This window comes from Oncorhynchus masou, chromosome 33 (genome assembly GCF_036934945.1).
Source record: "Oncorhynchus masou masou isolate Uvic2021 chromosome 33, UVic_Omas_1.1, whole genome shotgun sequence".
In the NCBI taxonomy this organism is placed as follows: Eukaryota; Metazoa; Chordata; class Actinopteri; order Salmoniformes; family Salmonidae; genus Oncorhynchus; species Oncorhynchus masou.
This window is the reverse complement of record NC_088244.1, coordinates 38,985,739-39,008,238: the sequence shown is the minus strand read 5'-3', so window position 1 is coordinate 39,008,238 and position 22,500 is coordinate 38,985,739. Positions and strand designations below refer to the sequence as shown.

At 42.4% G+C, this 22,500-nt stretch overlaps 1 protein-coding gene across 5 annotated transcripts in view; it reads left to right on the top strand.

Moving 5' to 3' along the window:
* LOC135528508 (vasopressin V2 receptor-like) overlaps positions 1–22,500 on the top strand; it is a 49,358-nt gene that overhangs the window by 22,469 nt on the left and 4,389 nt on the right. For 4 of the 5 annotated variants that reach the window (XR_010453552.1, XM_064957635.1, XM_064957633.1 and 1 more), the window contains 5 exons: positions 8,159–8,547; positions 9,245–9,490; positions 11,979–12,125; positions 13,861–14,644; positions 21,874–22,092. Coding sequence is in view for 4 of the 5 variants with exons in the window: in XM_064957635.1 (XP_064813707.1) it covers positions 8,161–8,547; positions 9,245–9,490; positions 11,979–12,125; positions 13,861–14,644; positions 21,874–22,073 (1,764 nt within the window). In the remaining variant the exon portion in view is untranslated. Of the gene's footprint in view, positions 1–8,158; positions 8,548–9,244; positions 9,491–11,978; positions 12,126–13,860; positions 14,645–21,873; positions 22,219–22,500 lie in introns of those variants that run through there. The other variant, XM_064957634.1, reaches the window with a different exon arrangement.

Sequence of the window (22,500 nt, the reverse complement as noted above, 5' to 3'; positions counted from 1 at the left end):
CAACACACCCCACGATCTTAGTGAAACATTCATTATTGGTTTCAGGTGTGTTAGGCCAAGACCAGAGTGACAACAGTACAGCCGACCCCCAGGGCCAGGACTGAGCAGCCCAACAGCAAGGGATTGCCTAAATAGGTATCTCTCCTGACGTGGGCATGTTTTCAATACAGACTCCTTTTGTCGTACATATAAGGCCTCTAGCCAGACCTTATGAAAGTTGCACAGTATACCCTTAAAACAAATCTAGTAATACTGTACATAACTTGACATTTCTTCCATACATTGTGGGAGGATAACCAACCTTTCAATTAATTGCAATGCATTTACTAGCCACTATAAATGCTAGGTTACACAGTCTCTTCAGATAATAGTCTACAGTATCAACATTTCTAAGCAAACAAAAACAGGGTGAACTGATAATGTGTAGACATGCTGAGATAAAATAACATCAAATAACATACCTTCACAAGACCTCAACATATGCAAATATGGACCCTTTTGTGTTTTACACCTCCAGCAGAATAATATAATTTCTGAGTGCATGATATTCAGTTTCACTGGCATTTGGAATGTTCTATGGATGGTCTTAAACTGCAGTCATTTATGTCTAAGATAATATGAACATGACTGGGCAGTCTAACACATCTGTATCCATTCATCATCATCAATAGCGTCTCCCAGGTCTTCCTCATATTTTTGTTTGACATGTTGTATGTAACCGGTAAAAGCCTCTATCAACACTTGATACAGTTTGGAAATCAACTTTGGAGGTTTGTCAGACTGCCTTAAAATAGCATCTGCTTGTCCATTTACATTTAAGACATTTAAGTCATTTAGCAGACGCTCTTATCCAGAGCGACTTACAAATTGGTGAATTCACCTTCTGACATCCAGTGGAACAGCCACTTTACACTAGTGCATCTAAATCATTTAAGGGGGGGGGGGGTGAGAAGGATTACTTATCCTATCCTAGGTATTCCTTGAAGAGGTGGGGTTTCAGGTGTCTCCGGAAGGTGGTGATTGACTCCGCTGTCCTGGCGTCGTGAGGGAGTTTGTTCCACCATTGGGGGGCCAGAGCAGCGAACAGTTTTGACTGGGCTGAGCGGGAACTGTACTTCCTCAGTGGTAGGGAGGCGAGCAGGCCAGAGCTGGACAGAGTGAATAAAGTGTTGTATCTGCAAAAATTCACCTCACCTCTGTCACAGACCGGTCTTCCCTGGCCTGATCCTCCTTAAATGAGGTATGACAAAGAATTATCTTGGTGTACATTTATACAGTGCCTTGCGAAAGTATTCGGCCCCCTTGAACTTTGCAACCTTTTGCCACATTTCAGGATTCAAACATAAAGATATAAAACTGTATATTTTTGTGAAGAATCAACAAAAAGTGGGACACAATCATGAAGTGGAACAACATTTATTGGATATTTCAAACCTTTTTAACAAATCAAAAACTGAAAAATTGGGCGTGCAAAATTATTCAGCCCCCTTAAGTTAATACTTTGTAGCGCCACCTTTTGCTGCGATTACAGCTGTAAGTCGCTTGGGGTATGTCTCTATCAGTTTTGCACATCGAGAGACTGAATTTTTTTCCCATTCCTCCTTGCAAAACAGCTCGAGCTCAATGAGGTTGGATGGAGAGCATTTGTGAACAGCAGTTTTCAGTTCTTTCCACAGATTCTCGATTGGATTCAGGTCTGGACTTTGACTTGGCCATTCTAACACCTGGATATGTTTATTTTTGAACCATTCCATTGTAGATTTTGCTTTATGTTTTGGATCATTGTCTTGTTGGAAGACAAATCTCCGTCCCAGTCTCAGGTCTTTTGCAGACTCCATCAGGTTTTCTTCCGGAATGGTCCTGTATTTGGATCCATCCATCTTCCCATCAATTTTAACCATCTTCCCTGTCCCTGCTGAAGAAAAGAAGGCCCAAACCATGATGCTGCCACCACCATGTTTGACAGTGGGGATGGTATGGTCAGGGCTGATGAGCTGTGTTGCTTTTACGCCAAACATAACGTTTTGCATTGTTGCCAAAAAGTTCAATTTTGGTTTCATCTGACCAGAGCACCTTCTTCCACATGTTTGGCGTGTCTCCCAGGTGGCTTGTGGCAAACTTTAAACAACACATTTTATGGATATCTTTAAGAAATGGCTTTCTTCTTGCCACTTCCATAAAGGCCAGATTTGTGCAATATACGACTGATTGTTGTCCTATGGACAGAGTCTCCCACCTCAGCTGTAGATCTTTGCAGTTCATCCAGAGTGATCATGGGCCTCTTGGCTGCATCTCTGATCAGTCTTCTCCTTGTATGAGCTGAAAGTTTAGAGGGACAGCCAGGTCTTGGTAGATTTGCAGTGGTCTGATACTCCTTCCATTTCAATATTATCGCTTGCACAGTCTTGGGATGTTTAAAGCTTGGGAAATCTTTTTGTATCCAAATCCGGCTTTAAACTTCTTCACAACAGTATCTCGGACCTGCCTGGTGTGTTCCTTGTTCTTCATGATGCTCTCTGCGCTTTTAACGGACCTCTGAGACTATCACAGTGCAGGTGCATTTATACGGAGACTTGATTACACACAGGTGGATTGTATTTATCATCATTAGTCATTTAGGTCAACATTAGATCATTCAGAGATCCTCACTGAACTTCTGGAGAGAGTTCGCTGCACTGAAAGTAAAGGGGCTGAATAATTTTGCACGCCCAATTTTTTCAGTTTTTGATTTGTTAAAAAAGTTTGAAATATCCAATAAATGTCGTTCCACTTCATGATTGTGTCCCACTTGTTGTTGATTCTTCACAAAAAATACAGTTTTGTATCTTTATGTTTGAAGCCTGAAATGTGGCAAAAGGTTGCATAGTTCAAGGGGGCCGAATACTTTCGCAAGGCACTGTACATTATATCATTCAAAAATAGAATAAATGGTTCAATAATTGAAATTACCATTATTAACATAATCCCAGACTGTAGCTTTATGCTTAACGCTGCTATCCTGTAGCTACTGTAGGTTGAATAGAATAGATGAATAGATGGAACTTTGTATCATTCACTGAATATACCGCAAAATTGACTTGAGCTCCATAGACTGGTCTTCCCTGGCTGTCTGACCCTGCTGGGACCCGTGTCACCATCTGATCCTGCTAAAACATGATGAGTATAGTGTTGTGTACTGACTGCACTGGAGGGCACAGTGAAAAATGCGCAATGAACTCTGTCGGGACCTGCAGATCATTGCGGTGCAGTCGGCATTTTTCACGCTGGAGGCAGGAGCGGCGGTCAGACAAACGACTTTGGGATTGAAATATTTTTGCTATCCCACAGATGATTTGGACACGGTCCTCTTTCTGCTTTGTATGCGTCAACCTACATATTGTATTAAAAACACATATTTTTCGCATTATTCACACACTCAGAATTCACAGCTTCAATTTCAGTAGCCTACCTGTCCTAGTTGAGCGTAAAGCACGGGGCAGTTATCTTTCCAAGGAAATGTACTTCCTAAATAGGCCTATGATTAGGCTATAGTGCCTAGAAATAGGCACAAATATTGATCACCCATATTTCTCTGTCTAAAAATCTTCCCACTCCTAAAAGGTAGCCTATAAAAATAGCTCAAGAGAAAGTGCAAGTCTCTCCAACTCTGCTCTCTTCTAACTACATCTAGCATAGTGGCTGATACAGCCCAGTAATACAATATAAGGGCAATGTGAGAATCTGGTCATTTAACCTATTTCTTAAATTATTTCTGCCCATTTTATATTGCCTATAGGGCGCAAAATTGCAGGGACCATGGCTGGCAAGTGAGCTGCATCACATTGGACTGAAATAACAGGGTTTGGGACCAGTTCTTGTGGTAGCGCCAGCGGGAGCGGGCAAGAAATCGGTCCGCGCAGACTTCTACTGTGCACCATGACAATGAAGCCTGTAATGTTAGAGCTGTTTCTTACTGTGTCAGTGTGACAAATAGGGAATTAGCTAGGGGAACTTACAGATCAATAACGTGACATTGACATACTGAATAATACAACTCACATTGCACTGAAAAAAAACGTCAGAATATCAATCTTCAATCATTTGGCCGATTATTTCATCGTTGGATTCAGGTCTAGTTTGATTAAGTGACAAATAATAGCTAATGTAAGCCAACTTTTGGCCAGCTCTCTCTCTCTAACGGTACATTAACAGGTGAAACTTGCCAAGTTAATTTACTTCTGTAATGGGACAAAACAAAGGCTACAAACCTTCCCATACAAACAACTGCTGTTAGATAGTAATAATAGCCACCTCATATCGCTGTCTGACAGACAACTAGAGGCTGGAGCTTACCTGGCTGTGGTAGCTACTCACTACTGTAACATATTCATTCACCTCAGTCGAGAGGTGATGAAACATTAGCTAACGTTACATGTCAGTTACAATACTAGCTCAGCACTGCGAATAAACACTAGTTTACCAGTCAACTAAAGAATAGCCCGTTTCTGTTCTGCTTCCTTTTACAACTCAGTGAAAGAGCACAACACGTACACACCATGTTCAACTCTCCCATGGTCCAGCCAGCCTTCCAGAACCTTTGCCTTCACACAGCCTGTCAGGCTACTCCGTGGTGCCCAAATCACATTCCAATGATTAAACTGGGGTGGACAAAAATGTAATTTCAGAATGTGGGGGCGGGACATGTGAAAGTTGCACCCCTGTACAAACCTAAAAAGTAACTTCTATTGTCAACTATGTAAAAATATCCTACATAAATCCAACAAACAAAACATTGCAGCCTGCAGGTAGAAAATATCCTGATAAACTAAATATCTTATAAATTTCATTGGCTACACATGGCCTGTCTGTAACAAACTTGAAAAAATGTATGAACTATTAACTTTGGTCTGGCATGAAGCTTCTGCTCGCGACCTTGCAGCATTTTCTGGATGCTCACAAGGCCACCTATAATTACAGGGAAAGGGAGGGAGGGGTGAGGAGGTAGGGAAGGGTAGACCCCATGGGCAACATAAGTATAAAGAAGCCTCTTAGGTTTTAGATTAAAGATACAACGGGGACCAATGAGGTTCAAAGTCAGGCCAAGAGATTCCCTGATTAAAAACAGAAAGAAGGCAGAAGAGAGAGAGAAAGAAGAGGCCTCTGACTACAGCCTTGAACACATAATTTTGAAAGAATTCCCCTCAGTGATGAATAAAGTACCTATCTATTTATCTAATTAAAAACGGTTCCGAGGTCCAAATCCCACTGCTGCTGCGACTGTCTCAAAATACGTTGTGTGGTATAAGTTTGGCGAACTTTACTGAGCATGTTTCAGTCAGCAGTAGTTACATAGTCAGTCAAGTGAACATGTTTTCTTTGCATTTGCCTTCAAAGGCATTTCAAACCAGTCGCTCAGAACTAGTGCGTTGAACAAAATCAAAAACTATGTGTAATGTTACAAATTGTACTAATGAACGTAAAGTGACAATATCCCACAATTGAAGTTATGAAATACAGTAAAAAATCAACTATACTCTCGAGGATATGGTTAGGTAAGCTTGCAGACATTCAACAAGTGCATTAATCTGGCCCAAATGATCAGCTTTCTTTTAAAGTATGGTTGAACCCATCGCCATCATTGGCAATGTTTGGGGATTCCTGACGTTTGGTTGGTAACCCCGTGGGGATTCATTGAGTGCAGCGCTGGCTCTGGTTCTGCTCTGCTTCTTGTCTCTCAATCACTCCCTACCTGCCTGCTGAGTGACACAGACAATGGGCCGGGGATAGAGCGATGCAGCTGTGTTGGGTTGTAAAACCTGTACTGCGGAACTGGGTTCAAAAACTACTTGAAATCATTTAAAATACTTTATCTGTGCTTGATTGAACTTGCCTGGTTTAATTGATCAATAGAATAGTCCCAGAACTGTAACCCCCACCATCTGGCACTCTAGACAATACAGAGCAAGCGTATTTGAAAGATTTAAAAAATATATTTCTAATAGTAATTGAACCCAGGTCTTCTCTATAGATACATGCCTCTGGCAGAGAGCAACACAGTTGCTAACACTTTAGAGGAATAAGTCATGCTGTATTATCACACATACCAGGCTGTGTGAACGTTATTACTGGCAGCAAATTGCACATTAAGTGGCTGTGGTACGACTGAGTGCAAACCTTGTAATTTCTTGTTAGTCACACTAAATTCAAATATAATTAGACCAGAGCTACGTTAATTCAGTTTCCAAATATATATTTCCAGAACAACCTGACCTCTAACTCTCAAAGTGAGCACTGTCCCTAGGAATGCCATCAGGGTAAATAAGACTTGGTCCTTAAGTTAGTCGCCTGCTATTTGAATGAAGAATTGTACAACTTGCACCTTTAAATAAAGGTCAAATAAATACTGTAACAAGTATATTACAAATATTACATCCAATTTCCTGATAACATCAGTCAGGTCATACCTGCTGTCACCATGGTAATTATAGTATCGTTATGACCTAATTTCCTGTCCATTCTTCTTCTCCTCCTTTTATTCACCCTCTCCTCCTCCTCCTCCTGTCTTATCTTTCATCTCTCTTCAACTCTTCCGTTCCCTCAGTTTCCCCTTCGCTCGCTCGCTCTCTCTCTCCTCCCTCTCACCACTCTCTCGCTCTCCTACCGCCCCCTCACCCTATTCTCTCCCTCTCCTCCTCCTCCTCTCTCCCTGTCTATTTATTTGGTCAAAGCTTCTCCCTATCCCACGACTTCGTTTCTCTGATTATCAGTTTCATTCATATCAATGATGTTATTATTTACTTTTGTGCTATTTATTTATAAAAGGGAGAAAATAAACTGGATTTTAATGGGATCAAGAGAGTGTGATTGGAGGGGAGCGAAAGAATAGTATAAACAAGGGATGAGAGAGAGATAAGAGCAAAGGTGAAGGACTAAAATGTGGTGGGATAGAGGGAGAGGGATAGAGAAAGAGAGGGATACAGGGAGAGTTGGGATAGAGGGAGAAACTGTCAAATCAAGCCAAGGAAAGTATGAGAAAAAAACAAATTGAAAGCGGGATTTACGTCAGACAGAAGGAGAGAGTCAGATAGATAGACCAACAGACAGGTTGTAGAACTGTTACATAAAAGCACAGATTTACTGAACTACATACATACTGACAGGAAATAAACAATGGTTGCACCCTATTCCCTATTCAGAGTACTGCATTTAGACACAATTAGTTGACATTGAAGCATCTCTTTTAAGTTTGAACAATCAGTATTATCTCAATCTGAAAACATTCAATCTAATGATAAGACCATCATGTTGTTGCATTTGCCATTTGTTTTTCTTTTTTAAGCACTTTAAGATTATTTCTGTAAGGAAAAACACTCTGGAAGGTAAGCAAGGCAACAGTCTCCGCAAGAATAACGCATCGCTCCCCCCTTGGACCAATTGAGATATTACGTGTAACTAACAAATGTCAGTTAATTAGTATACCTCCCGCCTTGGGCCTATCAGTTTAATTTAGTAAACGGCGGATCTTTATGGCAAGACACATCATTCACCTAACTTTAGTCAAAATCGTCCCAGTGCTGTCTGAGATATGGCGTGTGACTAGCGCACAGAAGAAATAATATAAATTAACAGTCCCCTCCCTGATTTCATCGTGGATGATTGTTATTATCACGTTTGTTTCATAATGAGGCCTGTAAAAGCGATGTATATCCTCATGACAAAACATACCAGGAAGAAGATCCCAATCAATGAAACAAAGTGTTCTTCCAGTTGGTCTAGAGAGAGACCCTGGAAGAAAAGAAATATGGAAGAAGTATTGTCAAGAAGTCTGGACAGAGAGTGCTAAGATGTAGGAAAGGAGGGAAGGGGGATAGTAAGACTGCTCGTCTGTCCAACAAATTAGAAGGCAATTGAAGATAATTTAATAAAAATTGGATTAACCATACCTAACAAACCATCAGTTTATTATCAAATCTTAGCCACAATGTTTACTGCTAACAAACAGAGGAAGTTTGTGACTTGCATGCTCCGGTATAGAACAGGGCTGGACTATAGGACTATAGGTCATTTCCGCAGGCTCTGTGCCCTCTTTGCCCTCTCTCCCTACAAAACAAACACAGGGGGAGATTTTATCATTATTAGTTTCATGAGGTTTCTGTTGTTTTGTTTGTGTTTTACGCAGGCATGGAAACCATCTCCGGGGAAATGGGTTGGAATAGATTAGGCCACTCCTCTCTGGCATCCGTGACAACAGGAAGAACCAACCTCACTTCCTCACTCTTCTCCGACTTCACATCCCTCAACAGTTCACACGAAGGGGCAGGGTCCTATTACTGGATTATCCCCGAGAACGCCTCAGCCACCACGCCCCATGCCTTACCCCAGCCCAGGGTCAGGGATCTGGGTCTGGCCCGGGCGGAGATAGGGGTCCTGGGCTTGGTGCTGGCCCTCACTACCCTAGGGAATGGCTTCGTACTGTGGGTGCTGCTCCGCAGGAGGAAACACAATGCTCCGATGCATCTGTTCATGGTCAACCTGTGTCTGGCTGACCTGGTGGTGGCGCTGTTCCAGGTGAGACTGACACCTCAGAGATTAGAGTCAACTCCAGTTCTCTTGGGATTAACCCCAGCCCTGTTTTGATTGCTAGGCCCCACATGTATACAGTAATCAACATCAGTAACCTATGAGTGAGCTAAATCACAATGACATGGAGAGTGTGGGGAAGCTAACATGACCATGATTCTGTCCCTTCTAGTCTGTTTAACAATATGAATTAGTCAACTATTCCTACAACTCGAAATCATTGTTACAGATATATGATCTTAATTTATTATGTTGCTGCACATTTTCCTGCAAACTTCTAGTGTATTTGAGTTTAAAAAAGGCTTCTAAAGTTAGTAATTTTCACATTGAAATTTTAGACTTGATTTGACATAATAATGAAAAATGTAGCAACACCTACCAAAATGTCCGTTATAATCCACGTGTTCTGTTGCTGCAGGATTATTTTCCTGCTGTAGCAAACTGGCTCAAATTAAGATCCTATGGCCGTCCTAAATGACTAACACACATTCGCCTACTATTGTATGGTGGGCGCAGGTGGAAATGGCGTGAGCATTCAAATAAATATTATTATTGTTATTCCATTGCTATGGCAGTCAGTCTACTCTGGTTCAATGTCCACACTAGCATGCATTGATTCTAAGTAGTATGCTAGTATCTAACGTAGCCACGCTAAATGTTCTCTTATTTCCTGTCGGCCCCACAGGTTTTTCCCCAGCTGGTGTGGAACATCACAGAAAGGTTCCAGGGGCCGGATTTTCTGTGTCGCTCAGTAAAGTACCTGCAGATCGTAGGGATGTTCGCATCCTCCTATATGATTGTTGCCATGACAGTGGACCGGCACTATGCCATCTGCTGCCCACTGCAGGCTTATCGTGGTGGGTCCGTGTCCCGCTGGAACACCCCTATTATGATGGCCTGGGGCCTGGCCTTACTTCTCTCTATACCACAGGTAGGAGCACTATCACTGACCTCTGACCCCCTGGCCCTGCTGCTCTCCATACCACAGGCAGGTAGGAACACTGAGCCTAAGCCTTAACCTCTAACCCTAACTCCATCATGACTGCCTGGCCCTGCTGCTCTCCCTACCACAGGTTGGTACTGTAGGGGACATTTAGCCTAACCTTAGTTTTATGTCCACATCTCAGCTAAACCCTAACCCTAAACCTAGCTACATGTCCACATCCCAGCTCAACCCTAACCAGTGCCGGTTTGTGAGGACGATTTTTATTTATTTTTGATTAGCGAGGCTTTATTTCTATTACAGCATTTAGGATGACTGTCATTCCTATTCCATTCACCCAGTTCAATGTAACATTGATGGGTTTAGGCGACTACATGATACTCAAATTTACCCTATTGTCACGAATCTCGCCAAAGATGGTGCCTCTTCCTGTTCGGGCGGCGCTCGGCGGTCGTCGTCGGCCTATTAGCTGCCATCAATTCCCTTTCCGTTTGTTTCTGTTTATTGGGTAATTGGGTACACCTGTTTTGAGTTAGTGTTTGTTTGTAGGCTATTTAAGGGTACTAGGCCCGCTGGGTATTTGTGCGGGCTTGTTTTTTGTTACTCTGTTGTGTGGTGGTTTTTTCCGTGTATGTATTCTCCGGACTATTTTGGTCCTGTTGTTTGGGCCAGTAAAGTGTATGCGCCCTGTGTGTTGGCGTGACTGTTTTGATGCGCCGGAGAATAAATTTGACAATCTACTGAACCCTGCTCTCTGCGCCTGATTCCACCCACCACACCTAGTAAGCCGTAACACCTATACTCATTATGACAATACAACCTAGCATACAAATGAACATTTATAACGTAGGTGCACAGGTCGAGAGACAAATTGGAGAAATAAGATGACAGAAAGTGACACAATCAATACTCCCTTGCACATTCACTAGTGGTTAGAGTGTTGGCCTAGTAACCAGAAGGTTGTGAGTTCAAACCCCCGAGCTGACAAGGTACAAATCTGTCATTCTGCCCCTGAACAGGCAGTTAACCCACTGTTCCCAGGCCGTCACTGAAAATAAGAATTTGTTCTTAACTGACTTGCCTGGTTAAATAAAGGTGAAATAAAAAAAATTAAACTAGCTGATCATGGGTGTAATTATTAGTCCAAACAGTTGCAAAACATTCCTTTCTATTGGACAATTTTATGTAGGTCCCTCCCCGTTTCGTTTGCTTATGTTGAAGAAATGTTTTGCAGCAGAATCACTGTAATGAACACACCCCTGATCAGTGACCAGGCGCAAAATCTTCTCCAAGCCAAACCTTCATACTATAACCCCTAGCTGCTACACAGCCTACATCGTTATTAACATTATAGTCAACAAACTAAAACTAACACGCTAGGAAACCCACAATCCAATCCATGTGCACAACCACGTCAAGCAGTTTAGCAGTTACACCGGGGGGCCCCGGAAGCAATCAATTCATAAAACTGAAAGCTTACCTCAACTTGGAAATCCCTACCTTGCAGTCTTGGAAATCCTTAGCCAGCTAGCTAACGTAAATAGCACTCTCTTTGAATCTACTACTCACCACATTTTATGGATTGCAGTGCTAGCTTGCTGTAGTTTATGCTTTCAGTACTTGATTAAATCTTTGAGCCTTTGATTGGATGAACAAGATATTTCATAATGCAAGAAAAGTTGTCATAATTACGGTGTAAGTCTATGGAAGGGGGTGAGAACCACAGGCCTCCTAAGTTTTGTATTGATGTCAGTGTACCCAGAGGAGTACAGAAAATAGCTGTCCTCCAGCTACACCATGGTGCCACCCTAGAGGGTGCTGTTGAGGATAATGTAGACCATCATTGCAAAACAGTGGGTTTTAATCACTTATCTGGTGAAGTGATATATATTTACTATAGATTTATCTCAAGCGTGTGACAATTTTTATTTTTCAGAAATGTACTGAGTAGGATGGTCCTCCCCTTCCTCCTCTGAAGAGCCTCAACTGACCCTAACCCTCAACCCTAGCTTCATTTCCACATCCAGGCTCAACCATAACCCTAGCCTCAAACACAACCCTAACATGACAGCCTCTGCCCACTTACTGTTTACTTGAGCTTTCACACAACCATTTCCATATGTTCTGCCCTCGAGGCAGAGCTGCCCTCAGAACAATATAGAGGTAGGGACACTGGCACCGCTGATCAGTATAGGCTAACCAGGGACAGCTAGATGACATGCTGGCTCAGGAAATGAAGTCTCAATGGAACACTCCTGCCCTGACCCCAGGGCCTGCAGTCAAATTTAAGGTGTTCCATTTTTAGGTGTATCATGAGATCAGGGGAAGTTTCCTAGACAGTATGGTCTCCTGTTCTGTTAGTTGTGAAGGAAATTGATGTTTGTTTTAGTTTTGACTCCCTCACCCCTCCACTCTTCCTTCCTCCCCTCCCTCCATTCCCCACCCTCTCCCTCCTCCAACATTCCCCTCTCCCCAGTTGTTCATCTTCTCGCGGTCGGAGGTGTCTCCGGGAGAGTTTGAGTGCTGGGCTCACTTCGCTGAGCCGTGGGGACTCAAGGCCTACATCACCTGGATGACCCTAGCAGTGTTCTTACTGCCAGCACTAATCATCACTGTCTGCCAGGTACTACTACTGAAACAGACGCACACACACTGCCAGGCTTAATGATCACTGTCTGCCAGGTACAAGACAAGGAGACAACACAGTGTGACCACAGAACAAAAACATCATAGAAATGTATCCTTTTTCCACATTGACAGGCACAGCGTTAACCGCGGTGCAATGCCCTTGGAGGGTGCCTGGGATCAGAGACCAGCTGCCCTCTGTTTACCAGTACACTTCCTATTTCATTATCCTTAAGGCTCTGGTCAAAAATAGTGTGCCATATAGGGAATAGGGTGAAATTTGGGATGCGCCCCATATCTCTAAGCTATAGGCTACCTGCCACCCCCGAGAACATACAAAACACAGAATAAAAAATTGGATTTTGCATGAATAAAATTTGCTGTGTTTTGATGGAGTGGTTTTTGGTAGGCACTGTTGAATAAACTGCAGGGAGTCAGTTCTATCAGATCTGGGACAGGCCAGACAGCTGGTGGGGTAGATGGGGTGGCTGTACTGGCTGGTGTTGTGTAGCGTCCCGTGGGAGATAGAGACATTCTGGGCTACCTCCCTCTGGTCCAGTCAGACTCAGAGAGAGAGCAAGCTGCTCTATTTAAGGAAAGATATTTCCAGGGTCCGGCCATTTGCTGTTTCCCCTGGCCTAATTAACACAGCCCACTGTAGACCTACTGCTGTGTGGCTGGCCTGTCAGAACACTACCAACTGTGAGGGACCCAGCAAGGAACCAGAATAACAGTCAAATAAACCAGATCCCAGCCAAAGATTAGGGACATTGAATTAATTTGTGTTTCATATAAAGTGTAGAGCTGGGTTCAAATAATATTTAAAATCTTTTGAATACTTTGAGTGTGTGATTTATTCTGCCTTAGAGTTCCCCCGATGTGCGAGTTTGCTGTTTTGGCAATATTCTTTTGGTTCCATTATGCCAGGCAAGCTCAGTCATAACAGCTTAAGTATTCTAAATTATTTAAAGTCGTGTTTGAACCCAGATCTGATCAAGTGACGTCCTTGCTAACATGGTTTGGCAAGACATTGTTCTAAGACCCAGTTTCTCATGACCTGCTGGGGTCTTGTGCTTTTTCAGGAAACAGAATCTAGGACATTTAATTGAGTTAGAAAGGTCTGTGTTTGGTGTCTGTGTTGGGATGATTAGGTTTAGGAATCGGTTCCAAAATACTTCTCTGTGTGCACTCTTTTACTGTCTAAGTACATTTGTTCTATTAGTATCTACAGGTAACTGCCAAAATAAAGGGAACACCAAAACGTAAAGTATCTTTAGGGCGTTGGGCCACCATAACCCGCCAGAACAGCTTCAATGTACCTTAGCATAGATTCTACAAATGTCTGGAACTTGGAGGAATGCAACAACATTCTGAGAGAAATCCCATCATTTGGTGTTTTGTTGATGGTGGTGAAAAATCCTGTCTCAGGCACTGAGATCTCTTCTTCTAGCCATGGTAGCTAAAATAATGGACGACTGGGCATTTTTATACATGACCCTAAGCATGATGGGATGTTGACTGCTTAATTAACTTAGGAATCTGTGTTGAAGCATCTGCTTTCAATATACTTTGTATCCCTCATTTACTCAAGTGTTTCCTCTATTTTGGAAGTTAGCTGTACGTTTTTATTAATTGTATGTATGTTACTCTTTTAGCATCTAGCTACATACTTCAGACATATTCAGATTCATTAAGGCAAATTCATTCATTCGTCCATTTCTTTCTCATTCCAGATCCGGATCTTCAGAGAGATTCACAACAACATCTATCTGAAGTCAGAGAGGATGGTGTCAGCAGAGCTCAAGAAGAACAACGCTGTCATCTTCCACTTCCACAGAGTCAAAAAGGACGACAACAGAGCGACCAGGGAGCGGGGGAGAGGGGGATGCAGAGGGGGGAGAGGAGCAGGAGTAGGAGGGGAGCAGCTTCTAAAGACTATGAACAACAACCCCTCCAGCACTCTCTGCAACCCTCTCTTACCACTCTCCCCCCAGTCTACTACAGCTGTTGTACCCTCAGAGTGCTATCCCTACCTGTCCCCCTCTCCACAGTACAGCAGCTGTCACAACAACCACACAGCAGCAACACAGCAAAGCCCCTTCAACACCCCAGATAACCTAACCCTCCCCTCCAACCCCGGCCTCAGTGACCAAAGGGGCTCCTGTACAGCTGTAGTTCCCCCATCATGTGACCCGTGCCCACATGGATCCCATGGCCCAGTCACCTCAGGTGGTTGTGGTGGTGGTTCAGTGCCTCCTAACAATGGCGGATGCCACTGTCAAGAGTCCTACACATCCTTCGAGCTCCCATCCTCCCCCCGGTGTGTCCCCTCTCCACGCCCATCGCTGGAGTACCCTCCCCCACCCCCCCGGGCCCTGACGCCCCCCTCCATCTCCAAGGCCATGTCTAAGACGGTGAGGATGACTCTGGTGATAGTGTTGGTCTACACAGTCTGCTGGTCCCCCTTCTTCATCGTTCAGCTGTGGGCTGCCTGGGACCCCAACCCTCCAGACCAAGGTTAGAGATCGAAGAAGCACGCACACAGAAACACACTTACTAAGCACACAAAGCATACTGAGCTCCGCTGTATGGTAAAATATTTGGGTCACTGAGGTTAAAAATATGTTGTTGTTTTCATATCCACAGTGTTGGGGAGTAGTGAGCTACATGTAGTTCAACTAGTAATTTCACTACATTTTACAGTAGCTTAGTGGTAGTTGAACTGAATTCAAATCTAGGTAGTGTTTTCAGTAGTTAAAGTAGTTCAGTCGATTCCGCCACTTCTCAACCTCATATGCACTATCTACATATGTAAAAACAGCACGTTTCTATGATCAGTGTTTAAAAAGATAAGAAGAAAGTTCCTAAAAATGGTTCTCTGTGACATCACATTCTGGCCAATAGGAGGGTATTTTCTTGCTCCATCCATTGATGTCATCGAGTAGAACTTTTTAACTTTATATTTTTTTCTACAAAATATATGTCGACACTGGTATTGTGCTGGATTAATGAAAATGAGGTTGAAAAGTGATGGAATTGCACTTTAATTACTTTTAGCCATGAAGTGGTGTAAATAACTACTGGAACTACAAACAACATTTTGCAAAAAGAGAAACAAGGGTAAAGTAGGCAATCATTTTTTCTATTTTTTTTATCAGACCTTCCTAATTCTCACTTGAAACATTGTTTTTGTGTTTAAATCCTACAGTCCCACTTTGACGCTGGCATGTTTTGGACTTCTAAAACCTTTTTAAACACCTACAGACTTCTGGGTTGTACCATTGGAACTGTCTATTTGTACTACATCCATTGAAACCATTATTCTGTGTGATTAACGGATGCTGAGCTAGAGTGGTGTTTGTGAGACAAGGGCCCTGGGAGGTTCTGCTGACATCATATGACCCCAAAGTGATCTGTGCTTGCAATTTACAGTCAATGACATTTCAGATATACATATGATAATTTTTCACAAAGTACTTTTTCAAAGTAACTTTAGTTTACTATATTTTTCATAGGGGTAACTTTAGTGTAGCTTAACTTCTTTCAGTTTGATGTAATTGGTAGTAGGGATGCACCGATATGACATTTTTGGCCAATACCGATATGCGATATTTTCCATAGCAAAAAACACCCGATATCGGTAACCAATAAAAAAAAAATTGCGGCATTTTAAGCATTCTGGTACATTTAAATAGTTAACACACACACTGACCAAAAAGTTATTTTCTTGCCTTTTACGCATGTCCCCATTACCAGTAAAACATCAGCAAAATCTATTTCTTTCACTTACTTGCTGTCCTGTTTTGTTGTTCATTTGTTCAGTCTCAACCAGGATTTCATCATACATGTCAAGCAGTGAAGTTTCAGCTCTGTCTGTCCGTGACTTCTCTTCCTCTGTGCGCACTGTCACTGTGTCCATTTCCATCTTGTCCAGCTGTGTATGTAACATTTCACGTAAACCCTGTTTCTTGTCTGCATCGAAGTAGCGGCCCTTGTACCTAGCATCGACAATGGTGGCAACACAGTAAAGAGGCTCAGAGAGAATGCCATCAAATCGCTTGTTCACAGCCTCTTCTTGTAGAGTACTTTTGCAAGTGTTAACCCCACGGTCTGTGTGGGCAGTTTAGTTGAGCATGCGTTTCAATGCCATGACAGAGGGCATCACGTCTGCTGCAGACACAGTTGATTAGCTTATTTCTCCAGTCAGATGTTCGAATGGAGCCAGGAGTGTGTTCATGTTTCCAAGTTTGAAACATGTTCTCAAATGCCATTGAAATGGCAGTAGCGGTATGAGAACCAGCACATTCTTGAGCATGCAATAGGGCTTTCCTCAGTTCAAAATCCTCGTAGAACCACTGTGCTGTCAGACTCAGCATGCTCATAGGGCTGACATCGCTGGTCCAAATGTCAGTCAATCGTGAAGCTAATAGCAGTGACACCCATAGCAAGTTGCTCAGGGATGTGCGTTTCAACAATACTGTGTAACTCAGGTCGGGCAACAGGTAGGGCAAATCTGAAAATTAGCGCCGACTTGGTAATGTGTACCGGGGCTCGAGGTGCTCGACCAGTCGGCGAAAGCCATCATCCACGACAGAGAACGGTTGATTGCTAAGGCCAATGAATTCCATTATCTTGGCATTAATGGATTTCGCCTTTGAGTTGTCTCGCTGAAATTTTCTTACTCTTTCAAATGACTGCTCGACTTGAACTTGTTTAGTTGTTGGATGTGTGCTCTAAGTATTTTTCTGCTTTTGTTCTGTGTAGCACTGTATTTTTCGTGGCGTCATTACGTCATCTACCTACGTTATATAGGTATGCACTTCAGCTTTGACATCGGTTTTGCACATCGGCGTTAAACTAGACATCGGGCCATTTTTACCTAATATCGGCCGATTCCAATACGCTTACCGATATATCGTGGTAACCATGTGTTAGATGTGTTTGATACCATTCCATTTATGTCAGTGCAGCCTTTACTATAAGCCCTTCCTCCGATTTCAAGTGCCACAACTGATCCAGAACTAGAATTTATTTAAGGTCACCATAACATAACTCAACTCAACTAGCACTGTGTCAGGTGTCTGCTTACAACGGTTTACAACTTCAACACTGTGGATTAGTTTTTTCTTCTCTCATCTGAAGCAGAACTGGCACACACACACACACACACACAGCATACCTCAGTGTCAGTAAATAACCTGTTTATATCCCCTGTTGCTCTCACACCCCAGACAGATGTTGACATTTCATCAACAATAGCATCTGCCAACAGCTCGCACACAGAGTGAAACACACACATGAATAGGCACCCAAAGCATGCAAACAGTGTGCACACATAAGTCATCATGCACACACTGATTGCTATCAGCTGTGTAGTCTCTAGTCAACCCCCAGCTCCTTTTATCTTCCTAAACTGGCAATAGTAAAGAGGGAGGAGGCCAGTGCTTGGTGTCCTACTTATTACATAAAAACGGCATGTTAGAAGTAGAAAGTGGCCAAAGGAAATAGGTAAAGTTCAGATTTTTGTTCCAGAAGGAAATTTACAGCACGTCTAATGGTGCCAGAGGGAAACTAAAATGGAAAACCGTAAACAGTTCGTTTCCACACTGAATACTGGTATTGTTAAATAGTCACTACTCTCTGTTGTTACCGAAGAGGAGGAAGTGGACCATGACCTCGATCTCTCCATGCCTGCGTCCCAAATGGCACCCTATTCCCTATATTGTGCACTTGAAAAATACTAAGAGATATACTAGAGAGCTATATCTGCCAGAGGATGCGGTACAGCCGCCACAGGTCTGTCCAGCAAGAACAGGTCAGATGTCTTCAGAACAGGTTTATTACAGATAAGGGATCACCACACCATACACCTTGATTGACAGTGCTCACAGTGGAAGTGAGTGTATAAAAGTGTTTCTATGGTAACAGAATAGAAAGGAATAACCACGAGTATAGGCTTACATACAATATACAGGCCCAGTAGACTGTGGTGGTATTCGTGCTAGTATCTAGAATACACAATCTCTATACTGCTTATGCCAAGATATAATGTAAGGGGCAAAACAAAATGCATAGGCTATAGTAACACACTTACAGGACAAAAGCCCAATTATTGGTAACCATATGATAATTATATATCAATTGAATGACATAGAAAGTAACTGAAATGTGACGGCAATGTACCCAAGTACTGCGCATGTGCAGGAGACCACAACAAGGAATAGTAACTGCCCCACCAGAAAAGGCACAGGCTAAATTAGGTTACATACATACATACATACATACATACATACATACATACATACATACATACATACATACATACATACATACATACATACATACATACATACATACATACATACATACATACATACATACATACATACATACATACGACTAAATATACAGCGCAAAGTAGCATGAGGCTAAATAAAGGTTGTAATTGTCCATAAACACGGCTATACGTGTAGAGGTCTTTATATGTACAACAGGAGAACCAAGAAATGAAGAGCGACACCGCGGCTGTCTTTTTGGCTTTTATGTCGATCTGCAATAGTATTGTGAAAAGACAGGACAGGAACACATCAGTCTCCAACACACCATCTGACAAGATGTTCTTTCTCTCTCAGTGTTTTCTCAGACTCACACAACCACACTCATACATAAAGCCATAATGTATACTATAAAATAATAACCAGTCCTTAATACAAAGAATGTATAATCTTAATTCTTAGACAAAAAAAACATACCTGCAATAGTATTGTGAAAAGACAGGACAGGAACACATCAGTCTCCAATGCACCATCAGACACGTTGTTCTATACAGGAGCATGAAGAAAGGTAAAACACATATCCTGTCTCACATCCCCAATACGTTGCTAGGTGCTTTCAGTGTTTACAGTACCAAAATATAACAACTCGTGTACAAAAACACTGCAACACAAACAAGCTACAACGTGAAATCGCCTCTATCCCATTCAAACCGTACATGGCCAAAACTACATCTCCCATAATGCAACGCAAACACCAGTCGGCAGCTCAGCGAACCGTCTGCATCACAGAAAGGCATGCTAGCTAGCAACAGCAACACTTTTTAGCACTCTGTAAACTATATTAATATCAACAATAAAACTCTCAAAATGTACATGTTTCAATAGTCTCACACCACCTTATAACAATATCTACAGCATTAACCTTTATTTATTTCACGTTAGTGCTTTTGTAGGACTGAGGAGAACGGGAGCTACGGGTAGTACCAGGGTGTTAGTAGGTGACGCAAGCACCCAGCTGAAATAAAATACATTTAATGAAACAAAACTCGAAGATGTTAATATCATTCAGCTACTGTAGCTGCCTACCTAACATCAACAGGCAGCACCAGTAGCGCAACAATTAAAAATAGACACCAAAAGTAAAGTTCCTGGCGACCATAGCGATCTGACTTCTGTCTGAATTTAGAATATTCCTGTTCGTGGGCTTGGGCCACTGACCCCCAACCTGTTTGTTCTGTTCTGCGTTGTGTACTATTCTAATAATTTGAAGTTTGATGGAATAACCTTTTTCATTCTCCTACATAAACTGACAATATGAACGTAAAAATAATATCCTAAACTAGGCATGTGGTACACAGAGTATACATTAGCTGGCATGACTGGCTAGCACCTACTTGGCTAGCTGGCTAAAAGAGTAACTAGCATGATGTAAAGGAAAATACCTTCTAAATACCCTCATCTGAAGGTATGAATTCTTTGTGAATTCTTTCCCAGAATAACAAGACAAACACAAGTTCTTTATACAATCAACATTTAATAACACTAACCAAAATATTTACAAACATAAATGATAATGATCATGGAAAGGTGGGCAATAGAATGAAAGACAATAAGTAAAGACCTCAAGATCCTGAACATGAAAGGATGTTATACTCAGTCTGTGCTCTAATTGTCTTCTCCTTCTTTCCTTGAAGAAGGATAGCTTAAGTGTACCGTTCAGGCTACGCTAGCTCTTTAAAGGCTCCTTGTGCTGACAGTGCTCAATACAAGTACTAATCCCTAAAAGGTACATTCCCCAAAATGATCAGTTCACCAGTTCTTGCCATTAAAGGCTAAGGTCCATGCAGGCCCTGTGGTCGGCCTACTGAAGATGGAGGTTCTTCTCCCTCCTGAAGAAAGGTCCAGTAGAGAGGTCCAGCTTGAGAGGTCCAGTTTGAGTGGTCCAGCAGAATAAGAGGCTAAGAGCTAAGAGAGAGAGGGAAGCAGTGCATTCTAGTCCTGTGAGGTCACATGGTACAAGTTAAAAGTTTGGACACACCTAGTCATTCCAAGCATTTTATTTATTTGTACTATTTTCTACATTGTAGAATATTTGTGAAGACATCAAAACTATGAAATAACATATATGGAATCATGTAGTAACCAAAAAAGTGTTTAACAAATAAAACAAAATATATTTTCTATTTGAGATTCTTCAAAGCAGCCACCCTTCGCCTCGATGACAGCTTTGCACACTCTTGGGATTCTCTCAACCAGCTTCATGATGTAGTCACCTGGAATGCATTTAAATTAACAGGTGTGCCTTGTTAAAAGTTCATTTGTGGAATGTCTTTCCTTCTTAATGCGTTTGAGCCAATTAGTTGTGTTGTGAGAAGGTTGGTGTGGTATATAGAAGATAGTCCTATTTGGTAAAAGATCAAGTCCATATTATGGCAACTCAAATAAGCAAAGATAAACGACAGTCCATCGTTACTTTAAGACATGAAGGTCAGTCAATCCAGAACATTTCAAGAACTTTGAAAATTTCTTCAAATGCAGTCTCAAAAACCATCAGGTGTTATGATGAAACTGGCTCTCGGGAGGACCGCCACAGGAAAGGAAGACCCAAAGTTACCTCTGCTGCAGAGGATAAGTTCATTAGAGTTAACTGCACCTCAGATTGCAGCCCAAATAAATGCCTCACAGAGTTCAAGTAACATACACATCTCAACATCAGAGGAGACTGAGTGAATCAGGCCTTCATGGTCAAATTGCTACAAAGAAACGACTACTAAAGGACACCAATAAGAAGAAGAGACTTGTTTGGACCAAGGAACACGAGCAATGGACATCAGACCGGTGGAAAGCAAGTTTGAGATTTTTGGTTCCAACCGCTGTGTCTTTGTGAGATGCAGAGCAGGTGAATGGATGATCTCCACATGTGTGATTCCCACCGTGAAGCATGGAGGAGGAGGTATGTGGGGGTGCTTTTCTGATGACACTGTCAGTGATTTATTTCGAATTCAAGGCACACTTAACTAGCATGGCTACCACAGCATTCCGGAGCGATACGCCATCCCATCTAGTTTGCACTTAGTGGGGCTATCATTCGTTTTTCAACAAGACAATGACCCAAAACACACCTCCTGACTGTGTAAGGGCTATTTGACCAAGAAGGAGAGTGATGGAGTGCTGTATCAGATGACCTGGCCTCCACAATCACCCAACCTCTGTTTTTAGCAAAGAGGAGGAACGTCTATTCTATATGACCCCTTACCTATCTATATCTCTGACCTTCACAGTCTATTGCGATCAGTCAGCTCTGCTGTAATTTACTAGTTGTAGCCTACGGCTGCTGTGCTGCTGGCTCTGGCAATGCAATGTCCCTCACTTCCCTGCAGGCTGACTGATGGCTGCGTGTGCGTTTGCCTGATCGCGTCCGCGTGTGTGTCTTTGCCTGACCATATGTGTGTCCTCTCTCTCTCTCTGCAGGCGTAGCGTTCACCATCCTGATGCTGCTGGCCAGTCTGAACTCGTGTACCAACCCCTGGATCTACACCTTCTTCAGCAGCTCTGTGTCCAGGGAGCTACAGGCCCTGTTACGCTGCAGACCAAGAACCCCGCGCAGGGGCTCCATACCTGACGACTCCACCACCACACACACCTCCACCACCAAAGACAGCCTCTACTGACACATTCAGACACTCACACGTACGTACAGTTCGGTCAATATTTGTTGACACCTTTGATAAAGATGAGCAAAAAAATCATTAAGAAATAAATAATACAAATACTGAGCTATATTGTATGCTATTTTTGTTGTTGAAAATTATATTAGTTGATACTAATACAATTGCTTAGAGAAGGAGATTTTGTTAAACAAGTAATTTAAAAAATCTCATAAAGATAGGGATCAAAGTTATTGGCACCCCTGTTATCAATACTCCAGCATCTTACCCTTGTGAGGATAATGACACTGCCCTTACATTTTTGTTGTTGTTGATGAGGTTGGAGAACACATTGGGAGGGATCTTAGACCATTCCCTCCATACAGAATATTTCCAGGTCCTTGATATCCTTCATCTGTGGCGCATATGGACCGCCCTCTTCAATTCAAAC